This window comes from Podarcis pityusensis, assembly GCF_964106645.2.
Source record: "Podarcis pityusensis genome assembly, chromosome: 4".
In the NCBI taxonomy this organism is placed as follows: domain Eukaryota; kingdom Metazoa; phylum Chordata; class Lepidosauria; order Squamata; family Lacertidae; genus Podarcis; species Podarcis pityusensis.
Window position 1 is genome coordinate 65,908,677 of NC_138027.1, and position 17,967 is coordinate 65,926,643.

The 17,967-nt window shown below is 43.0% G+C and overlaps 1 protein-coding gene across 3 annotated transcripts in view; it reads left to right on the top strand.

Moving 5' to 3' along the window:
* PHKA2 (phosphorylase kinase regulatory subunit alpha 2) overlaps window positions 1-17,967 on the top strand; it is a 54,742-nt gene that overhangs the window by 20,564 nt on the left and 16,211 nt on the right. For all 3 annotated transcript variants that reach the window (XM_081001587.1, XM_081001588.1, XM_081001589.1), the window contains exons 15-26: window positions 1,327-1,461; window positions 3,408-3,517; window positions 3,920-4,064; window positions 5,078-5,156; window positions 6,419-6,582; window positions 7,877-8,050; window positions 9,187-9,275; window positions 10,899-11,032; window positions 14,354-14,510; window positions 16,633-16,712; window positions 17,281-17,359; window positions 17,491-17,620. In XM_081001587.1, the coding sequence (XP_080857713.1) occupies window positions 1,327-1,461; window positions 3,408-3,517; window positions 3,920-4,064; window positions 5,078-5,156; window positions 6,419-6,582; window positions 7,877-8,050; window positions 9,187-9,275; window positions 10,899-11,032; window positions 14,354-14,510; window positions 16,633-16,712; window positions 17,281-17,359; window positions 17,491-17,620 (1,476 nt within the window). The remainder of the gene's footprint in view (window positions 1-1,326; window positions 1,462-3,407; window positions 3,518-3,919; window positions 4,065-5,077; window positions 5,157-6,418; window positions 6,583-7,876; window positions 8,051-9,186; window positions 9,276-10,898; window positions 11,033-14,353; window positions 14,511-16,632; window positions 16,713-17,280; window positions 17,360-17,490; window positions 17,621-17,967) is intronic.

The following is a 17,967-nucleotide window of genomic DNA, read 5'->3' on the forward strand; positions in this document are numbered from 1 at the left end:
TCTCTCTCTCTCTCTCTCTCTCTCTCTCTCTGTTTGTTACTATGATGTGTATTTTTTTGTGTTTTATATTGTAAACCACCCTGTGGTCCTTGGATGAAGGGCAGTAAAAATTCTTAATAACTAATAAAAATAATAAAACTAAAAGCTGCAGGGAATTCATCTCTGCAATCTTCTTGGCACACCTTTTAACTTTCCTGTTGTCTAATGCTCCAACCACTTCCCTAACTGGTTCCCTGCTTCTGAAGTAGTCAAATGGTATTATTGTCGCTATCATTATTATTGTTGTTTCTTTTAGTGATATGCTTCTGAACTTCTTTACTTTCTTTTCAGTTATTTCTTGTCCCCTTGCATTTTAGTTTCCAAGTTTATTTCCCTTTTTGTTCTTTTCACTTGGGCAAGTCTTCCATTTTCTGAAGGAAACCTTCATTGATTCTGCTTGTTAACTACCGTACTTTTCTGTCTATAAGACGCCCCCTTGTATAAGACTCCTCCCCATTTTGGGGGACTAAATTTTAAGAAAATGAAAGGAGATGGCCCAGAGTTGTTGAGCCTCTCCCCCCACGCAGCTGCGGGCAGGAAACACTCCCTAGATCGTTTCCCACGCGCAGTGGCATCGGGGGAAGTGGCGCTCCCGCCAGCCATCTGGTTTGCAGGAGCGCAACCTCCCCTGATGCGGCCACGCATGGGAAACGATCCAAGGAGTGCTTCCCATGCGCAGCAGCATCGGGTGAATTTGTGCTCCCCCCCCCAAAGACCTGGCTGGTGGCTCACAGCTTATCCCCCCCCCCAGCTGTGGGCAGGAAACACCCCCCAGATCGCTCCCCATGGCATCTGGGGAAGCTGCGCTTCTGCCAACCAAATGGCTGGTGGCGCGGCACTTCTCCCCCCCGCCATGCTACTATCTGTGTATTGGACAACCCCAGTTTTTTGACGTGATTTTTTAGTCAAAAAACCTCATCCAATACACGGAAAAATACGGTAAGTTGCTGTCATCTTAGACTCAATGGTAGCTTTCTTGGTCAGTTTGGCATCCATTCTAAGCTGAGCTGCTATGATTGTAGTGTTAGATAAACTCCAGTATGTCCAAACGTGTCTTTTTTTATGTTCCCAAGTCTCAGGAAATACCCATGTGGGATAGCCATATAACAACTTTCATTCTTCCGTGATTATCTTAGGCAGTTAGGTGTTAGTACAATGGAAAAAAAATGTCGTTTATATCCTTCCTGAAGATATGTGTATCTATAGTATAGTATTTCCAGATGACTTTTTTTTTTGCTTCAGATATTGAAGTGTTGCTCTTTATTATAATTTTTTTCTCTTGTGCAGTAAATGTCATAGCAGAGACAAATGAAATTAAGAAGCTGTTGAGACACCATGGAATCCATGTTCAGAGCATTGCTGACATTAACCCGACCAGAGTTCAGCCAGCACGGATTCTGAGCAATCTGTATGCCAAGCTTGGTAGGTGATGTAACAAAGGGATTGTGAAACCTTATCATTTGCTTACCCATCTTTGCTGCTCAATTCCCATGTCATTTTCTTGTTTGGAATGCAAGTTTAAAATCACATGTCATTCTGAACTGAAATTGTGGGGAAATACAGTGGTACCTTGGGTTACATACGCTTCAGGTTACATACACTTCCGGTTACATATGCTTCAGGTTACATACGCTTCAGGTTACATATGCTTCAGGTTACAGACTCCGCTAACCCAGAAATAGTACCTCGGGTTAAGAACTTTGCTTCAGGATGAGAGCAGAAATCGTGCTCCGGCGGCGCAGCAGCAGCGGGAGGCTCCATTAGCTAAAGTGGTGCTTCAGGTTAAGAACAGTTTCAGGTTAAGAACGGACCTCCGGAACGAATTATGTACTTAACCTGAGGTACCACTGTATATGTATATGCCCGTTTTAATTCTGAAATGTTAGCACAGCCCAAAGTTCTGTAGCTCACCAAAGCACCATCTCCACATTTTCTGTGACGCATAATGTGCCCCTTATATGCTTTGTTGGAAACTCAGCTTCATTGCCTCCTGAATTTCCTTTTGTAAGGCACACCATATGATTTAAAGGGGAATGGAAGCATGCCTCTGGCTTCTCCACCAATGCTGGCTCCTTTTCCTCCAGCCTCTGTATGTTGAACAAGATTTGAAGAGGGAGCTGGTGTAATTTTTTTTATTAAAAAAATGCTCCTTCATGCAGTTAAGCAATTCCATTCTGCGGGAACCTGATGCCATAGGAGCCTCCATGAGCACAGCCACTTCTCCTTTCAGACTTTCATTCATTGTGTGGAAGTCAGGTTGGAGCCGGGAAAATGGGCACAAACGCTGGCAGTGAGACATCTGTGTGGTCCCACCCCCTGTCAATCTCATCAAGCTCCTTCCTGTGCACACAGGAAGCTCCCCCTGTAGTTCTGAGCCCAGGCCTGAACACCAGTGTGCTGGATTATAGCAATTGCTTTTTTTAAAAAACACCCAACACAAATCTTTGCAACAGTAAAGACTTCTATAGTAGATATGCTTTCATAAGCTTTTCTGTTATCATTTAATGATAAGCAGATAACAAAGCAGTTGAGTGTTGGCCAAGAAAATTCTAGCCATAGAGATTTTAACCATTCTTCTTAAACTTACCTAAATAAAGCCAGAAGAAAATATCAAAACACTATTTATGTAAAATGTTTTTGGCCACAAAATAAGCAGAGCACTGCTTTCATTGATCTGACAAGAAATTGTAACGGAATTGGGCAAAAATGTTCTAGTTGGGACTGTGTTGTGTGTGCAAAGTGTTAGAAAAATAATTGGTATTAGAAGAACCAGGGAGAGGCTTGCAAATTTTATACACCTCTTCTCTATGCCTACATATAGGCTCGTGTTACAATATTTTTATTTAAAAGTAGGATCGATACAATGCTTTTCTAATGTTAGTAACATTGGCCTACTTGCTAATTCCACTCAAAAGGGTACTACAGTGGTACCTTGAGTTACAAACGCCTCAGGTTACAAACTCCGCTAACCTGGAACAGTTACCTCAAGATTAGAACATTGCCCCAGGATGAGAATGGAAATTGTATGCCGGCGGCGCAGCGGCAGCAAGAGGCCCCATTAGCAAAAGCACGCCTCTAGTTAAGAACAGTTTCAGGTTAAGAACAGACCTCCGGAATGAATTAAGTACGTAACTAGAGGTACCACTGTACTGATTTCATGAATTAGGCAGTGCCTTTCCACGAAATTTCATGCTGAAGCAGTGCACTACTTGCTTTGCAAAAGAACAAGCCTTAAAGCCTTTTGGAATATAAGGAAAATGTTCGTGATTTTTATATTTTGCTTCCGACAGCAAAATGTTTAAGACTAATTTGTGTTGTATACAGTATAAGAGCAAGTAAATGTTAGCTGTATTCTTTTGTCCTTCCAGGCCGCAACAAGAGCATGAAGCTGAGTGGAAGACCTTACCGACATATTGGTGTCCTGGGAACATCTAAGCTCTATGTTATAAGAAATCAAATATTTACTTTTACCCCACAGGTGAGCTTGGAAAGCTTCCTGTTTCCCAATTGCTAGTGAAACGCTTTGCTTATTTACATATCCCTTCTTGACGTTATGTAGGCTAAAACTTGTACCAAATTCATTCCAGCCATTTACACACTGAAATGAAATAAAATAGGAATACTGATAAGCTCATTGGCTTTCCAAAAAGAGAAAACTAGTCTTGCTAATTACACATGCCAGAAGTGAGCACATAGGGATGGGGATCTTCCTGAGGTAGCTAGAGAACATCTCCCCATCAAGGATGGGGAGAGCTGCAGGTGAAGTCATGGGGTCCCTCATCCCTGGGTTGTGATGGGCTTCCATAGAACTAATGCTAACAAAGCTTTTGCCGAGAAAGAAATCTATAAGCACTTGTCTTCAATTTGTTTTTCCTTCCAGTTTATAGATCAGCATCACTTCTATTTGGCTTTAGACAATCGGATGATTGTGGAGATGCTACGAACAGAGTTGGCTTATCTCACTTCATGTTGGAGGATTACAGGAAGACCAACCCTCACTTTCCCAATAACCAATACAATGCTCAGTCAGTAACATGTGACCTTTATCATATGACCTTGCATATTATGGTTGGACCCAGCTTTTTCTGAATGTTCATGCCATTTGCAATAGAAGCTTTTTTGTTATTTGTTTATTTTACATTCCATACTGGATGATAAATAAGAGGCAGGAATAGATTCTGTCCAATAGAGAAACAAATGACTTTCTGAATATGCAAGACCACTTTTCAGGATAAAATTTTACATTAATCTGGCTTTTTTAAAAAATAAAACATGGGGGCAATTTGAAGCTGTGGAGTGTGTATTTAAGTTCCAAAATTAGTATTACTATTATTATTTTGTTTCACTCTCAAGTGCTTTCCTCTCATCCATGACCTTAGATTTGACGCTGCAAACAGCAGCAGCCTCTTTGAGCTGGAGTTCCCTAGCAACCGTGTTCCCCACTTATGGAAATAGATACTGAGACATCTTTGTGTATCCTTACCCTGCTCTTCATAGGGGTACACCAGATTAGAGTGAAGATAAAAATATACAGTTCATATAGTGAACAAGTACTCTGTGAGCATAGCACCAAAATGGGAGACCACCTCCTTTATATGCAAGAGGTTCTAGGTTCAACCCTGACATTGCCAGGTGGGTCTGGAAAAATACGGCTTTCTGAAACCCGCTGCTTGTCTGTGTAGAATGATGCCTGGCTAGATAGTCCACTGGTCTGGTATAAGTCAGCTTCCTTTGTTCCCAAACAGATTTAATAAGTGAAGTGGTAGTAAAACAGAATGCCAGTATATGGTCACATTGGAACTCAGTAGGACTGAGTTAAAATGCCTATAGTCGAGATTTCTCCCCCTCCCCATCTTACGAAAGGGAAACTCAAACCAGTCAGCAATACACTTTAGGAGTTGCTAGTTTTTTTCCATTTTTTCTTTCGGTTATTTTATTTTTTAAAAGTATTCCACATCGGATATGCTAACTTATTTTTAAAATGAGTTGATAAAGGAACCTAGTACCAAGATGCATGTTTTGTTTTCCTCCCTTTTAGCCAATGATGGGTCTGACATTGATCCAGCAATTCTTGCCACAGTAAGAAAACTTGGGGATGGCTACTTTGGAGGGGCCAGGTAGGTGCCACAATCCCGTTGACGCCTGAGGATATTTCTCTTTCTCTGGCTTTGACAAAAACATGTCACCAGACTATTGTGTTCTCTGTCTAGTGTTTCATAGGTTTGCCCCCACTAGTCTCTTTTGAGCTGGAGGTTGTCATCGTACTTCCCGAGTCATTTGTCATTGTAGACTTGTGCGTTAATCATGTTTGTTTTGTATGCTGTTCTGAGGGCAGGAAAAGTAGCATGCACATTAAAGGTAAAGGGACCCCTGACCATTAGGTCCAGTCGTGGCCGACTCTCGCTTTATTAGGTCCAGTTGCGGCGCTCATCTCGCTTTATTGGCCGAGGGAGCTGGCATACAGCTTCCAGGTCATGTGGCCAGCATGACTAAGCCACTTCTGGCAAACCAGAGCAGCGCACGGAAACGCCGTTTACCTTCCCACTGGAGCGGTACCAATTTATCTACTTGCACTTTGACATGCTTTCAAACTGCTAGGTTGGCAGGAGCAGGGACCGAGCAACGGGAGCTCACCCCGTCGCAGGGATTCGAACCACTGACCTTCTGATCGGCAAGTCCTAGGCTCAGTGGTTTAGACCACAGCACCACACGCGTCCCAGGCATGCATTACCAGAGAGCAAATTGCATTAATGGAATTCAATTTTGTATAAATGCACATAAGTTTGTGGCATGGGAGTTACTAAAAAAAAACAAAAAACTTGGCAGGTTGCACATCTATTCAATGGAAGTTGCTCTCAATTAAGCGTGTACAGGCAAACGCTGTATTGCATGCATTCAAAGAACACACAACTGTGCACACGTGGGCCTTTCTTCAGAACTGGAAGAGGTTGCAACAGGGGAAAGGTGGGCTTATGCATACTCTACTGACATGCACAATGACCTGGAATGCAAGTCCCGTGCAAATTGGGGGGTTGCCTGTATCGGATTGCAGGCTTAGCCCAGTGTGTTGTCTCTAAGTGGGCAGTTAGATACCTTGGAGTAGCTCTCAAGCAGGGTGTGGTCTTGATGGCTATTCCTGTTGTTTCCCATAGCATCTAGTAATAGCATCTAGTAATCAAAGAAAGAGTGTCTGCCAGTGTGGAGACCATTTAGCTATGATTGTATAGAGCTGTGCTTCTCTCTTCTGCACAGTGCCAACAATAGTCAAAAATATAGCAAATGCTGATTATAGTGGGAAAACGTTTATATCTAGTGCAATAAGCATTCATATAAAATGATGTTCTTTTCTCCTTTGGCTGCTTTGATGTTTGTTCTTCAGGGTGAAGCTGGGCAAGTTTTCAGACTTCCTGACCACTTCATTCTATACAAACCTCAGCTTTCTGGACCCTGATTCTGATGGGAAGCTCTTTGATGATGACAATGAAGGTTATTCCAGCCCTGAAAGTGGATATGAACTAGATTATGCAGACTTTGGCAACAAAGGTAATACTGGTTTTGGTTTTTTAATGTTTCAAATTATACACACACTTGCCAAAGTGAACACACCTCAAAGCCAATGCCAGAGGAATATATTTTAAATCGGATCATAAAGGAATCGTTGGCTTTCTGGAGAGGTTTTTTTGCCCATGCTGTTCTTGAAATTTGTATTTGGGGGATATCTAACAGCATGTTTTAAATGAAATGTACAGATAGGTGAACGTAACTATGAGTCATTCTTCATGGTCTCAGACAGAACTCTATCCCAGTTCTCTGGGCTCTGTGTTTGAGGACCCTGTTCAAATACAGCCTGACAAAAGCTGGCTGAGTATTTTTGGTGGCATTTTTCTTGACTGAGGACAGTACTGTTCATGTTTCATCTAACTAACAGTGGACATTTAAAAATAATAATCAAACACTGTTATTTAAATGTTTGCATATTTTCAAGCTGCTTGGGATAAGTTTTGCATATAGAATATGTATTCTATATTCATGTATTGTTGAATTGTATTTATTACTGAATTTGCTGTAAATGTTGTTCTGTACTGTTGCGGGCGAAACTGTTACCTTGCAGCCTTCTGATGAGGCTCATGGTATGCTGCTATTTCCTTATATCCTAGTCTCATTGTAGGATCTCTCTTGTCTCTGAGGTCCCTCCCCCCCGCCCCTTCCTCTGTGTGTGATTAGAGGGAGGTGTAGCAACACAGTAGGGCCAGAGTGATGGAGGAATCACACTGATAGAAGTGGGAGAGAAGAGACCAGGAGTTGCAGAAGGCCACAGGGAGGAAGAAATGAGACTGAGCAGAGATGGAGATCCAAGGGAGAAAAGGAGAAGCCTGGGATTTGTGTTGGATTCGTTGTCCTGGCCCTAATTCCTTCACAGAGGAAGGGCTGGGAAGTTAACCTCTTCCTGAACAATAGAAGATGATACTGTGAGCATCTGTAGCAGCTGCAGATGAGCAGGGTGCATGTGAATGGTGTGTGAGATTGGTGCACAACTGCCAACAGGAGGGCCATTTTCGGCCCGGGGGGGGGGTGAGTGGATTTACATGCGCTCACCGACATGCATGAAGATGCAGAATGCAACCCCTGTGCAAACGGGGAATTCCTTGCATTGCCTTGCCATGGCCTGAAACATTTAATCATTGTATCTTTTTCTTTAACAAATGACTTAGTGACTATTTACTATTATTGTTTTACCTGTATTGTTTTTCCAATGCCAAAAGGTGATGTCAGTCAGAAGGAAGTAAAGTTCCAGTGTCTCTTTCAAACTGATTTCCTTTTGAACCTGTTTTGACAGAATCCCAGGACGAACTGGACCAGTATATAAACACAATGTTACAGAGCACTGCTCTTAAATCACACTTGCCTCCGATATCAAAAACATCTGGTTCAAGCTATGTGTTTAGTGCTGCTCATTCTACCAGAGAAATACTGTCAATCATGGCCAAGACAAAGGGTCTGGATGTTCCCAGTAAGTTTTTACAGCATTTTGAGTTTTATAACCTTTCACAGAAGAAATGCCTGTAAATGCTAAATTGATGCTAAAGCTAAGAATAGTGTTAAAACGGTTAGTCCACGCTAATTTTAGTTACCAATAAATATTCCTTATAGCACAATTCCTTTGAAATAATGTTTCATTTTCTGTGTAACGGACAATTAGCTTGTCATCACTGAAGCTCCAAAGTTGAAGTGGACATTATGATGGCATGTACAAATGGGACAATTTGCAACCAATTTCTGTTGTCAAAAGTTCTCAGTAATAAGCATCACATTGTGACCACATGTGTAAAGTCAGGAATAAAAATTGAAAGCTACAGGGAACTCTCTAGTCCACTGAGCTGATGAATAAATGAGATAAGTGCATAATCAGATTGTAAATGATGAAAAAACACACTTACAAATCTGAAGGAGGGAATATGTCATGAAATATTTGTTAAAATCATCATTACTGTTGCCAAGGGACATCATGGGTCAATAGGTGCTGTACGTCATTTGCGAGGTGCTAAAACCTAGAAATACAGTGAAAATTGGGACAGAACTTGATAATTAACTGCAAATTGCACAGAGTATTAGTTGGATGTACTAGGGAGAAAAAGTGTAATTTTCTGCAATGTGAACATGCCTTTAAAGGGTATACACACTTAATGCTTAGCATTCTGTCCAGTGTTAAACAAAGCATGCTGACATTAACTTCTGCATTTTAAGATACTATCTTTCTCCAGACATGAGAACATGTTAGCATATTACAGCGATTGCTGATTTCAGGTGGGAGAAACAGAGAGATTAACTGGATGTTACATGTTTTTTTCTTCCTACTTGGGAAGGAAGTGAGTTGGAGAAGAGGAGGGGAAAGGATACTTAACCCTTTCCCTACTTCCTGCTCAAGCACTGCTGCCCTGGACTCTTTTGGGATAAAGGGCAGGGTATAAATTTAATGAAATAAATCAACATTCTGAATTGCCCCCCTCAAAGCATCTTTCTCTGTGCCTGTATTTTCTTGTACTGCACGACTAGGTCCTTAATATAATGTTTTAGTATCCGAAACACTGTGGGCTCTTACAATAGCACTTCTGTGTACTTGAATGACCTGGTTTGTTTGCTTCCCAGATGTTTCGATGTCTTTGCCTACAAAGGTTTTGAACACCCACCGGAAATCTCTGAACCTTGTTGACTCACCACATTCACTGGTGGACGAAGTAAGCCATTGCAATGTTCACATTTGGAAAGCATAATGACCTACCTCTTTGTTTACCGTTTTAATCAATAGAAGTAGCTGAAAAACAAATATATCATGTTTCACTTGTGCATCACTGAAACAGTTTATTTTATTTAAAACATTTGTACTCCACCTTAAGGAGTACAAGGTGGCTGACAGCAAAATAAAGCCCTAATTTAACAATGCAACATATTGGTTACAGAAACATTAGAACATTAAAATATGGCGGCAGCAATCAAAGTTATTGGGTTGCATCCAGTGATGTCCTTGCACAATGGGACTTCTTCCTCTGCTCATTCTTCTTCCAGAGCAGACTTGGGGGGGGTGCTTGAGGGACTGTACAGGGGAGGAGAGGAAGGGGAAGCCCCATTGTGTTATTGGAACTCTGCTCATACAACATGGGAACCCATTCCAGTCCATTGAAATCAGCAGATTAAATCCAATACACTAGAATAACCATCTACAAACCAGAAGGTTTTTTCATAGGGAAGATTATTACTAGCTTCTGGAAGGCTTTTCAATAGTTATGGAACTGAAATTGTTCCTGCAAAAAAGGAGTATTAAAAAAGTGCACGAGTGACTGAAAAAAGGTGGAATCACATTAGTATGGTGTGGGAAGTAAGTGGAAATATTGCAGCGTTGTAATCTATTGCTCGGATGTTAATTCAATGGTCAGTTCAAGAAGCAGAGGCAGCCTTCAGAAGGCTTGTTCCTTGCTTCATGACGAAAGAGCTGTTAGTTCTTTGCTTTCAGACCACACCAGGACTAATGGTACATAATTGAATCTTCGTAACTGCAACGAATGCAGGCTGGATTCCCTGAGACCAGGAGGACTGCATTCTAGCTCCTGCAGAATTGCTCAGCGCACAGCTCATTTATTTGGGGCATGCAAAACAGCAGACACATGGCTTGAGTACACATTGCAACCCCTTATTTTTGGAATAAGAGACTCCCTCCCCTTTTGATTTTCACTTCTCTTCTGCTTCAAAGCAAGGAGGTCACCCTACACATATACAGCCCAGCCTGCTTACTGTTTGAAGGCCCATGGGTATTAAATGCAAATATTATTTTAAAAGACAAAACTAATATTGCTTGAATCTCTTTTTTATTTAGTTACCCAGTGGTGGTTTTATTTTAAAGCACACACTTTAGAACTTCCAGCCAACCCCCTTTTCATCCATATACCTAGAATAAAGTTAGTTAAACAAAATGTAAAAAGTGTTCAGAAACACTATGTCTCAATTCTGTACAGTGGTACCTCGGGTTAAGAACTTAATTCATTCTGGAGGTCCGTTCTTAACCTGAAACTGTTCTTAACCTGAGGTACCACTTTAGCTAATGGGGCCTCCTGCTGCCGCCTCCGTACCGCCGCCACACAATTTCTGTTCTCATCCTGAAGCAAAGTTCTTAACCCGAGGTACTATTTCTGGGTTAGCGGAGTCTGTAACCCGAAGCATCTGTAACCCAAGGTACCACTGTAATTGCATTTATGCGCCCCTCACGTTTCCCAGGGAGTAATGATAGCTAATGAGTTACAGAGCAACCTTTCATGTTCAGGCCTTTTTTGACTTTTGGTCATTTAAAGTTTGTCTTTGATTAATAGGAGCCGGAGGCTGTTCTTCAATTGCCAAAAGATGCTCACGGCGATTTGGACTGTGTGAAATTAGTAGAGCAGTTAAAGGAATGCCCCACTTTACATGACCAGGCAGATATATTGTACATCCTGTATCTAATAAAGTAAGTTTCCTAGTATCTTTGTAGCAAATTTTGTTTATTTTTAAATGGTGGCATTTCTAGGAAGTAAAAGCACCCAGCTGTACTAATGTTATGTGGAATTATTGTTGTTCATGACCCTGATAGTTGTGACCTCCCTTATGGCAGGCATGGGGAAAGTGGCCCTCCAGATGGATGATTCCAACATCTGTCAGTCCCAGCCAGCATGGCCGACGGTCAAGGATTATGGGAGTTGGACTCCAACATCTGGAGTGCCACAGGGTTCCAGCTTCTGACATGGGTTTCAGCCTTCAGATTACTGTTATGTATTCCTAATGTTTTATTACAAGGTTTTCATTTCCCATTCTGTTGCCTTTTAGCACACCCGCAAAATTGTCTGAAGTGCTGTCTAGTTTCTAGCCAGATCTTCTGTATTAATGTTTGCAGAGCTGACCATTCCACTCAACGTCGAGCCTACCAAGTGGCGATAGCAACGGCGAAGAAGAATTTCTTCACCGCCTCTATTGCATCTGCAGAAAACAGCAGCAGGAGACTTTTTCAGGTGGTTCACAATTTAGCGGAACCACCTGCAATGATTTTGCAAAGTTCTTTGCAGATAAAATCGCTCAGATTCGGGAAGAAGTAGACTCCACCGTGGGAGCAGGGCCGGGGCGGGAGAGTGCTAGAGACCTGTCTAGTCAAGTTGTGTGGGATCAATTCCAATCTGTTACCTCCGAGGATGTGGACAGGCTGCTTGGACGAGTGAAGCCAACCACCTGTCTCCTGGATCCTTGCCCATCCTGGCTTATAAAAGCTAGCCGGGAAGGACTGGGCGATGGGCTTCGTGGGGTGGTGAATGCTTCCCTCTGTGAGGGAGCCTTCCCAGACCCGCTGAAAGAGGCGGTTATTAAACCACTTCTTAAAAAACCATCTTTAGATGCGGCCAGTATGGCCAACTATCGCCCAGTCTCAAATCTTCCATTCTTGGGCAAGGTGATTGAGCGAGTGGTTGCTGAACAACTCCAGGCACGCCTGGAAGAAGCGGACCATTTGGATCCCTTCCAGTCGGGATTCAGGCCTCATCATGGGACTGAAACTGCCTTGGTCGCACTGGTTGATGATCTCCGGCGGGCTAGGGACAAAGGTGAGAGCTGTTTCCTAGTTCTGCTGGATCTCTCAGCGGCGTTTGACACCATCGACCATAACATCCTTCTGGACCGTCTTGAGGGGCTGGGAGCTGGGGGCACTGTCATACAGTGGTTCCGCTCCTTCCTCCTGGGCCGTGTTCAGAAAGTGGTGGTGGGGAATGAGTGTTCAGACCCCTGGGCTCTCACTTGTGGGTTGCCTCAGGGTTCTGTCCTCTCCCCCATGCATTTACATGCAGCCGCTGGGAGAGATCATCAGGAGGTTTGGGCTGGGTGTTCATCAGTATGCAGATAATACCCAGCTCTACCTCTCTTTTAAATCAGAACCAGTGAAGGCGGTGAAGGTCCTGTGTGAGTGTCTGGAGGCGGTTGGAGGATGGATGGCGGCTAACAGATTGAGGTTGAATCCTGACAAGACAGAAGTACTGTTTTTGGGGGACAGGAGGCGGGCAGGTGTGGAGGATTCCCTGGTCCTGAATGGGGTAACTGTGCCCCTGAAGGACCAGGTGCGCAGCCTGGGAGTCATTTTGGACTCACAGCTGTCCATGGAGGCACAGGTCAAATCTGTGTCCAGGGCAGCTGTTTACCAGCTCCATCTGGTACGTAGGTTGAGACCCTATCTGCCTGCGGACTGTCTCGCCAGAGTGGTGCATGCCCTGGTTATCTCCCGCTTGGACTACTGCAATGCGCTCTACGTGGGGCAACCTTTGAAGGTGACTCGGAAACTACAACTAATCCAGAATGCGGCAGCTAGACTGGTGACTGGGGGCGGCCGCCGAGACCATATAACACCGGTCTTGAAAGACCTACATTGGCTCCCAGTACGTTTCCGAGCACAATTCAAAGTGTTGGTGCTGACCTGTAAAGCCCTAAACGGCCTCGGTCCAGTATACCTGAAGAAGCGTCTCCACCCCCATCGTTCTGCCCGGACGCTGAGGTCCAGCGCTGAGGGCCTTCTGGCGGTTCCCTCATTGCGAGAAGCAAAGCTACAGGGAACCAGGCAGAGGGCCTTCTCGGTAGTGGCGCCCGCCCTGTGGAACGCCCTTCCAGCAGATGTCAAAGCGATAAACAACTACCTGACATTCAGAAGACATCTTAAGGCAGCCCTGTTCAGGGAAGTTTTAACGTGTGATATTTTAGTGTATTTTTGGTTTCTATGGAAGCCACCCAGAGTGGCTGGGGAGGCCCAGCCAGATGGGTGGGGTATAAATAATAAATTATTAATATTATTATTATTATTACTTGTCACAGTGCAAGATGCAGTAGGACACCTGCCTCTTGTTTTCGTATCTGGCTATTTTAGGGCTTGATGCTACATTCATGCAAAGTTATTTTGAGCGGTAAATGGGGGGAACTTCGGGATGGAACTTCCCACAATCACTGCCAATGGGATTTTATTTTGCAATAAACTAAAAAATACAGGCTACCAAAAAACACACACATAACAAAAGTACTTTAAAAATTAAGGAACTTGATGATTACTCTTGTTAACATATCTTGCATATGTTTGTAGGATGACTTAAATATCATAGTCAGGAAAAGTATAGGCTTCTGTACTTGCTTGGAATTTGATCAGAAGCTTGAAGGGCATCTTTGTAGAAATAAGTGGGAATCATGATGCCATAATATCTATTTTTAATTTTTGCTTCATTGCTTGTTAGCTGGCTGAATAATCATTGTATGTTATCACATTCTCTCGGTTTTTATTATTCTGCTGCTGTGGAGTTCCAGTTATATGCTGTACATGGCTTGACTGCTATATATTTCTGCTTAAGAAAGTTATGAAGGCACATGAGGCTACTATGTTGCTGAAGCTATCCAGGTCTGAGTTTGGCAGTGTCTGGGTGGGAGATCACTTGGGAACCAAGCATATGCCACCTTTGATTCCATGAAGGAAGTAAGGAGAGACATAAATGTAATAAAATTAAACAATGTCTTACATTTATGTTTCACCTTTCTCCCATCATGGAGGGATCCAGGATCATTAGATTCAAAATGATGAAGCATCACTTTAGAACTCCAGTCTAATATAGAGTTCTTGCAAGTTCTACACACTTTCAGCTATTTCCCTTATTTCTGCAATGAAAATGTCCTCTCTCTCTCTCTCTCTCTCTCTCTCTCTCTCTGTGTGTGTGTGTGTGTGTAATAGCTATGTATTAGTTTATAAGTACATCTAACCATTTCTGTTTTGTATTTTAAGAGGCCTTGACTGGGAAACATGTCTCTATGGCCAGTGTGGAATCACAGTTCATTGTCTTCTCAATGAGCTCTACAGCAAAGCAGGCCTGAACCAAGAATGGGGGCTGATCCGCTATATCTCTGGCATACTGCAAAAAAGAGTGGAAGTCCTAGCTGAGGTGCGGAACAAGTATATATCATTTATTTGTTTACTAAATTTGTATGAAGGGCACTTCATCCAAAGATCACAGGGCATAAAAAATACATGAAATGAGAATACAAAATACATAATAGAACAAAAACAAACAAATACCCCATCTCCCACAAACACATTTAAAAGGCCATAAAATGTTAATCAACCCAAGGCCTTACCTGTTCCATTTGCTCTTCTTTTTGTCTTTGGGTGTGGGGATACGTATGCTTTTGCTGCTAGAAGAATGTGCCTGCAATACATTTTGCAACTCGTTGCTAGGTTTTATTTATTCTAAAAAAGATGGGTTGTGTCCAACTAAGTAACACTCAGAGTAGACCCACTGAAATCAATGAACTAGGCTACTAACTTAAGTACATTTATTTCACTTAGCCTATTGTGTGCGTGACTTAGTTGGGAGCAACTCATTTGCTGTACTATTACAGCGGACTCCCAGCAGTTTCCCATCCAGGTTCATACACTCAGTTTAACTGTAGCAAGGATGGGGAGCCAGTGCCCCCCCCAACACTCCTGCGCTCCAACTCCCATCAGCCTCAACCAGCCAGTGGTCAGGAACTCTAGTCCAGTATCATCTGCAGGGCCACAGATCTATATCCCTGACTTACGTGTGTGTCCCCGCATCTCTGAGCTATAGGAAGCTTGCACTTCAGCTCCTAAAGCCAGATCTTTTTAGATATGTACACTTTTAATCCACTGAATTTTAGATCTGCTTTTTGTGAAGCTGTGCATCTGATTGCACTGTTGTTGCTGAATTTCTCCTACTGCTTTTATGCTGGCAATTATTGTTACTATAAGTAGATAAATTGACCCATGGAATAAAGGCTGTCATAACAGTTTTAAGCGCGGGTGGAAATTATATATAGACACACACACTGCATCTTGAGAGACATTTGCTTTTAGAGCTGTACACATGTGCACTGAAACACCTTAAAATGTCCTCACTGGGCACTACATCTTTCCTGACTGACAGCAAGCAGGATGATTGATCAGTCACCTTGCTATAGTTTCTCTGTCCTTGTTACAGGTACAATAAATGGTGCTTAATAATAATAATAATAATAATAAATTTTATTTATATCCCGCCCTCCCCAGCCGAAGCCGGGCTCAGGGCGGCTAACAACACTAAAATAGTGCAACGTTATAAAAACATCAAAGAATTAATTAAAATCAAAATTGATGGCAACCATAAACTAAAGTATTGTAAAGATTGCCAAAGGAGGGAGTCAGGCTGCGCCCTGACCAAAGGCCTGGTGGAACAGCTCTGTCTTGCAGGCCCTGCGGAAAGATGTCAAGTCCTGGAGGGCCCTTGTCTCTTGTGACAGAACATTCCACCAGGTTGGAGCCGCAGCCGAAAAAGCCCTGGCTCTAGTTGAGGCCAGCCTAACCTCTCTGAGGCCTGGGACCTTCAAGATGTTTTTATTTGAAGACCGTAAGTTCCTCTGTGGGGCATACCAGGAGAGGCGGTCCCGTAGATACGAGGGTCCTAGGCCGTATAGGGCTTTGAAGGTTAAAACCAGCACCTTAAACCTGATCCTGTACTCCACCGGGAGCCAGTGCAGCTGGTATAGCACCGGATGAATGTGATCCCGCAGCGAAGACCCCGTAAGGAGTCTCGCTGCGGCATTCTGCACCCGCTGGAGTTTCTGGGTCAGTCTCAGGGGCAGCCCCACGTAGAGCGAGTTACAATAATCCAGTCTGGAGGTGACCGTCGCGTGGATCACAGTGGCTAGGTCAGGGCGAGAGAGGTAAGGAGCCAACTGCTTAGCTTGGCGGAGATGAAAAAATGCCGCCTTTGTTATAGCTGCAATCTGCGCCTCCATGGAGAGGGAGGTATCGAAGATTACACCCAAACTCTTAACGGACGGTGCTGGCACTAATTGCACCCCCGCTTCCTCTTCTTCTTCTCCTCTTCTTTATCTAATTAGTGCTACAGAATGGGCAAAGCAATGTTTCAGCATCTAAAAGAAGACTGTGCTGGTTGCTGCATATATGGGTTCCTGCAATATCTTTGAATTTAAAATAAAACAGTATTGGTTGTTGCGTAATTAAGAGATCAGTCTCACCACTTCTCTCCTTTTATCCTGTGCTAGGCATGCACAGACCTCCTGTCACACCAGAAGCAACTTACAGTAGGCCTGCCACCTGAGCCACGTGAAAAAACAATAACAGCGTAAGCATTCATCACCTTTATAGCCTTATTTATCACACTTTCTGTGTCTTCTCTAATTGTCGTCTTCTTGTATATTGTGAAATAATATATTTAGAATAAATAACGCAGCCTTTATTTACTGGGTATTTTTAATGTGTGTTTTTTTAGTTGTAAATTGTACAGGATTTTGAGAAACAACAAATAGAAATGTAGTTAAATAATTATAAAAGAGACATTGGTCCTGTTTGGCAAGGCTGGACCTGAACAATATGTTATGCAGGACCTTAGCAAGTTTGCTAGCAATCTTTAGCTGTAGGAATGGTGCAGTGGGAATCTAAGAGTAAAGGCAATCGGGGGGAATAGGATCAGCAGCAAGGTTGTGACTAGATGATCAAGGAATAACCCGCATGAAGAGGACCCCCATTTTTCTCCATGTGGATGTATCTGTGGAGTCACCACAACATTCTCATGAGCCACTGGGTAGTTTTCCTGGGAGAATGGCACATATACACACATAAACACCACAGAGGATTGTTGGTGGCAAATATAGCATCCTCGCAGTCTTTAATCAATGGTCCATTTTCTTTAGGCCTTTGCCACCTGAGGAACTAAGCAAACTCATATATGAAGCCAGTGGTCAAGACATCAGCATTGCGGTTCTTACTCAGGTAATGCAAAAGGAAGCCTTGAAGAAACAGCTTTGTTTCTCTCACCGTGTTGCAGTTTTCATAAATGTGACGAAGGCCTCTAAAACCAATGCTCTTTTTTTTCCTTCCTCTGTCCTCCTCCCCCATAACAGGAAATCATGGTATACTTGGCTATGTATGTCCGGTCACAGCCCAGTCTATTTGCAGAGATGCTCAGGCTCCGTATTGGACTCATCATTCAAGTGATGGCCACAGAACTTGCTCGCAGCTTGAATTGTTCAGGTGAGACCAGTTTTGTTGCCACAAGCCAATAGTAGAACAGTCCATGAGTGATGCCCCACTTACAGTCGATGAATCCAAAGCAGGATGACAGTAGGTGTGATTGATACCATATTGGCCCGAATATAAGCCGCACCTGAATATTAAAATTCCACAGGCACTCACACCTGTTCCGTTTTACCGTATGTCTGTTTCAGCAGCGATATCATAAAAGCCTATTTTTGTAAGGTTGCGAATTTAAGCCGCACTTTAACTTTTCACGGTTGGAATTTGGGGGGAAAGTGAGGCTTATATTCAGGCCAATACGGTATGTAGAGAGTTTGTGTGTGCGCTTCTGAAAAGGAATCGGA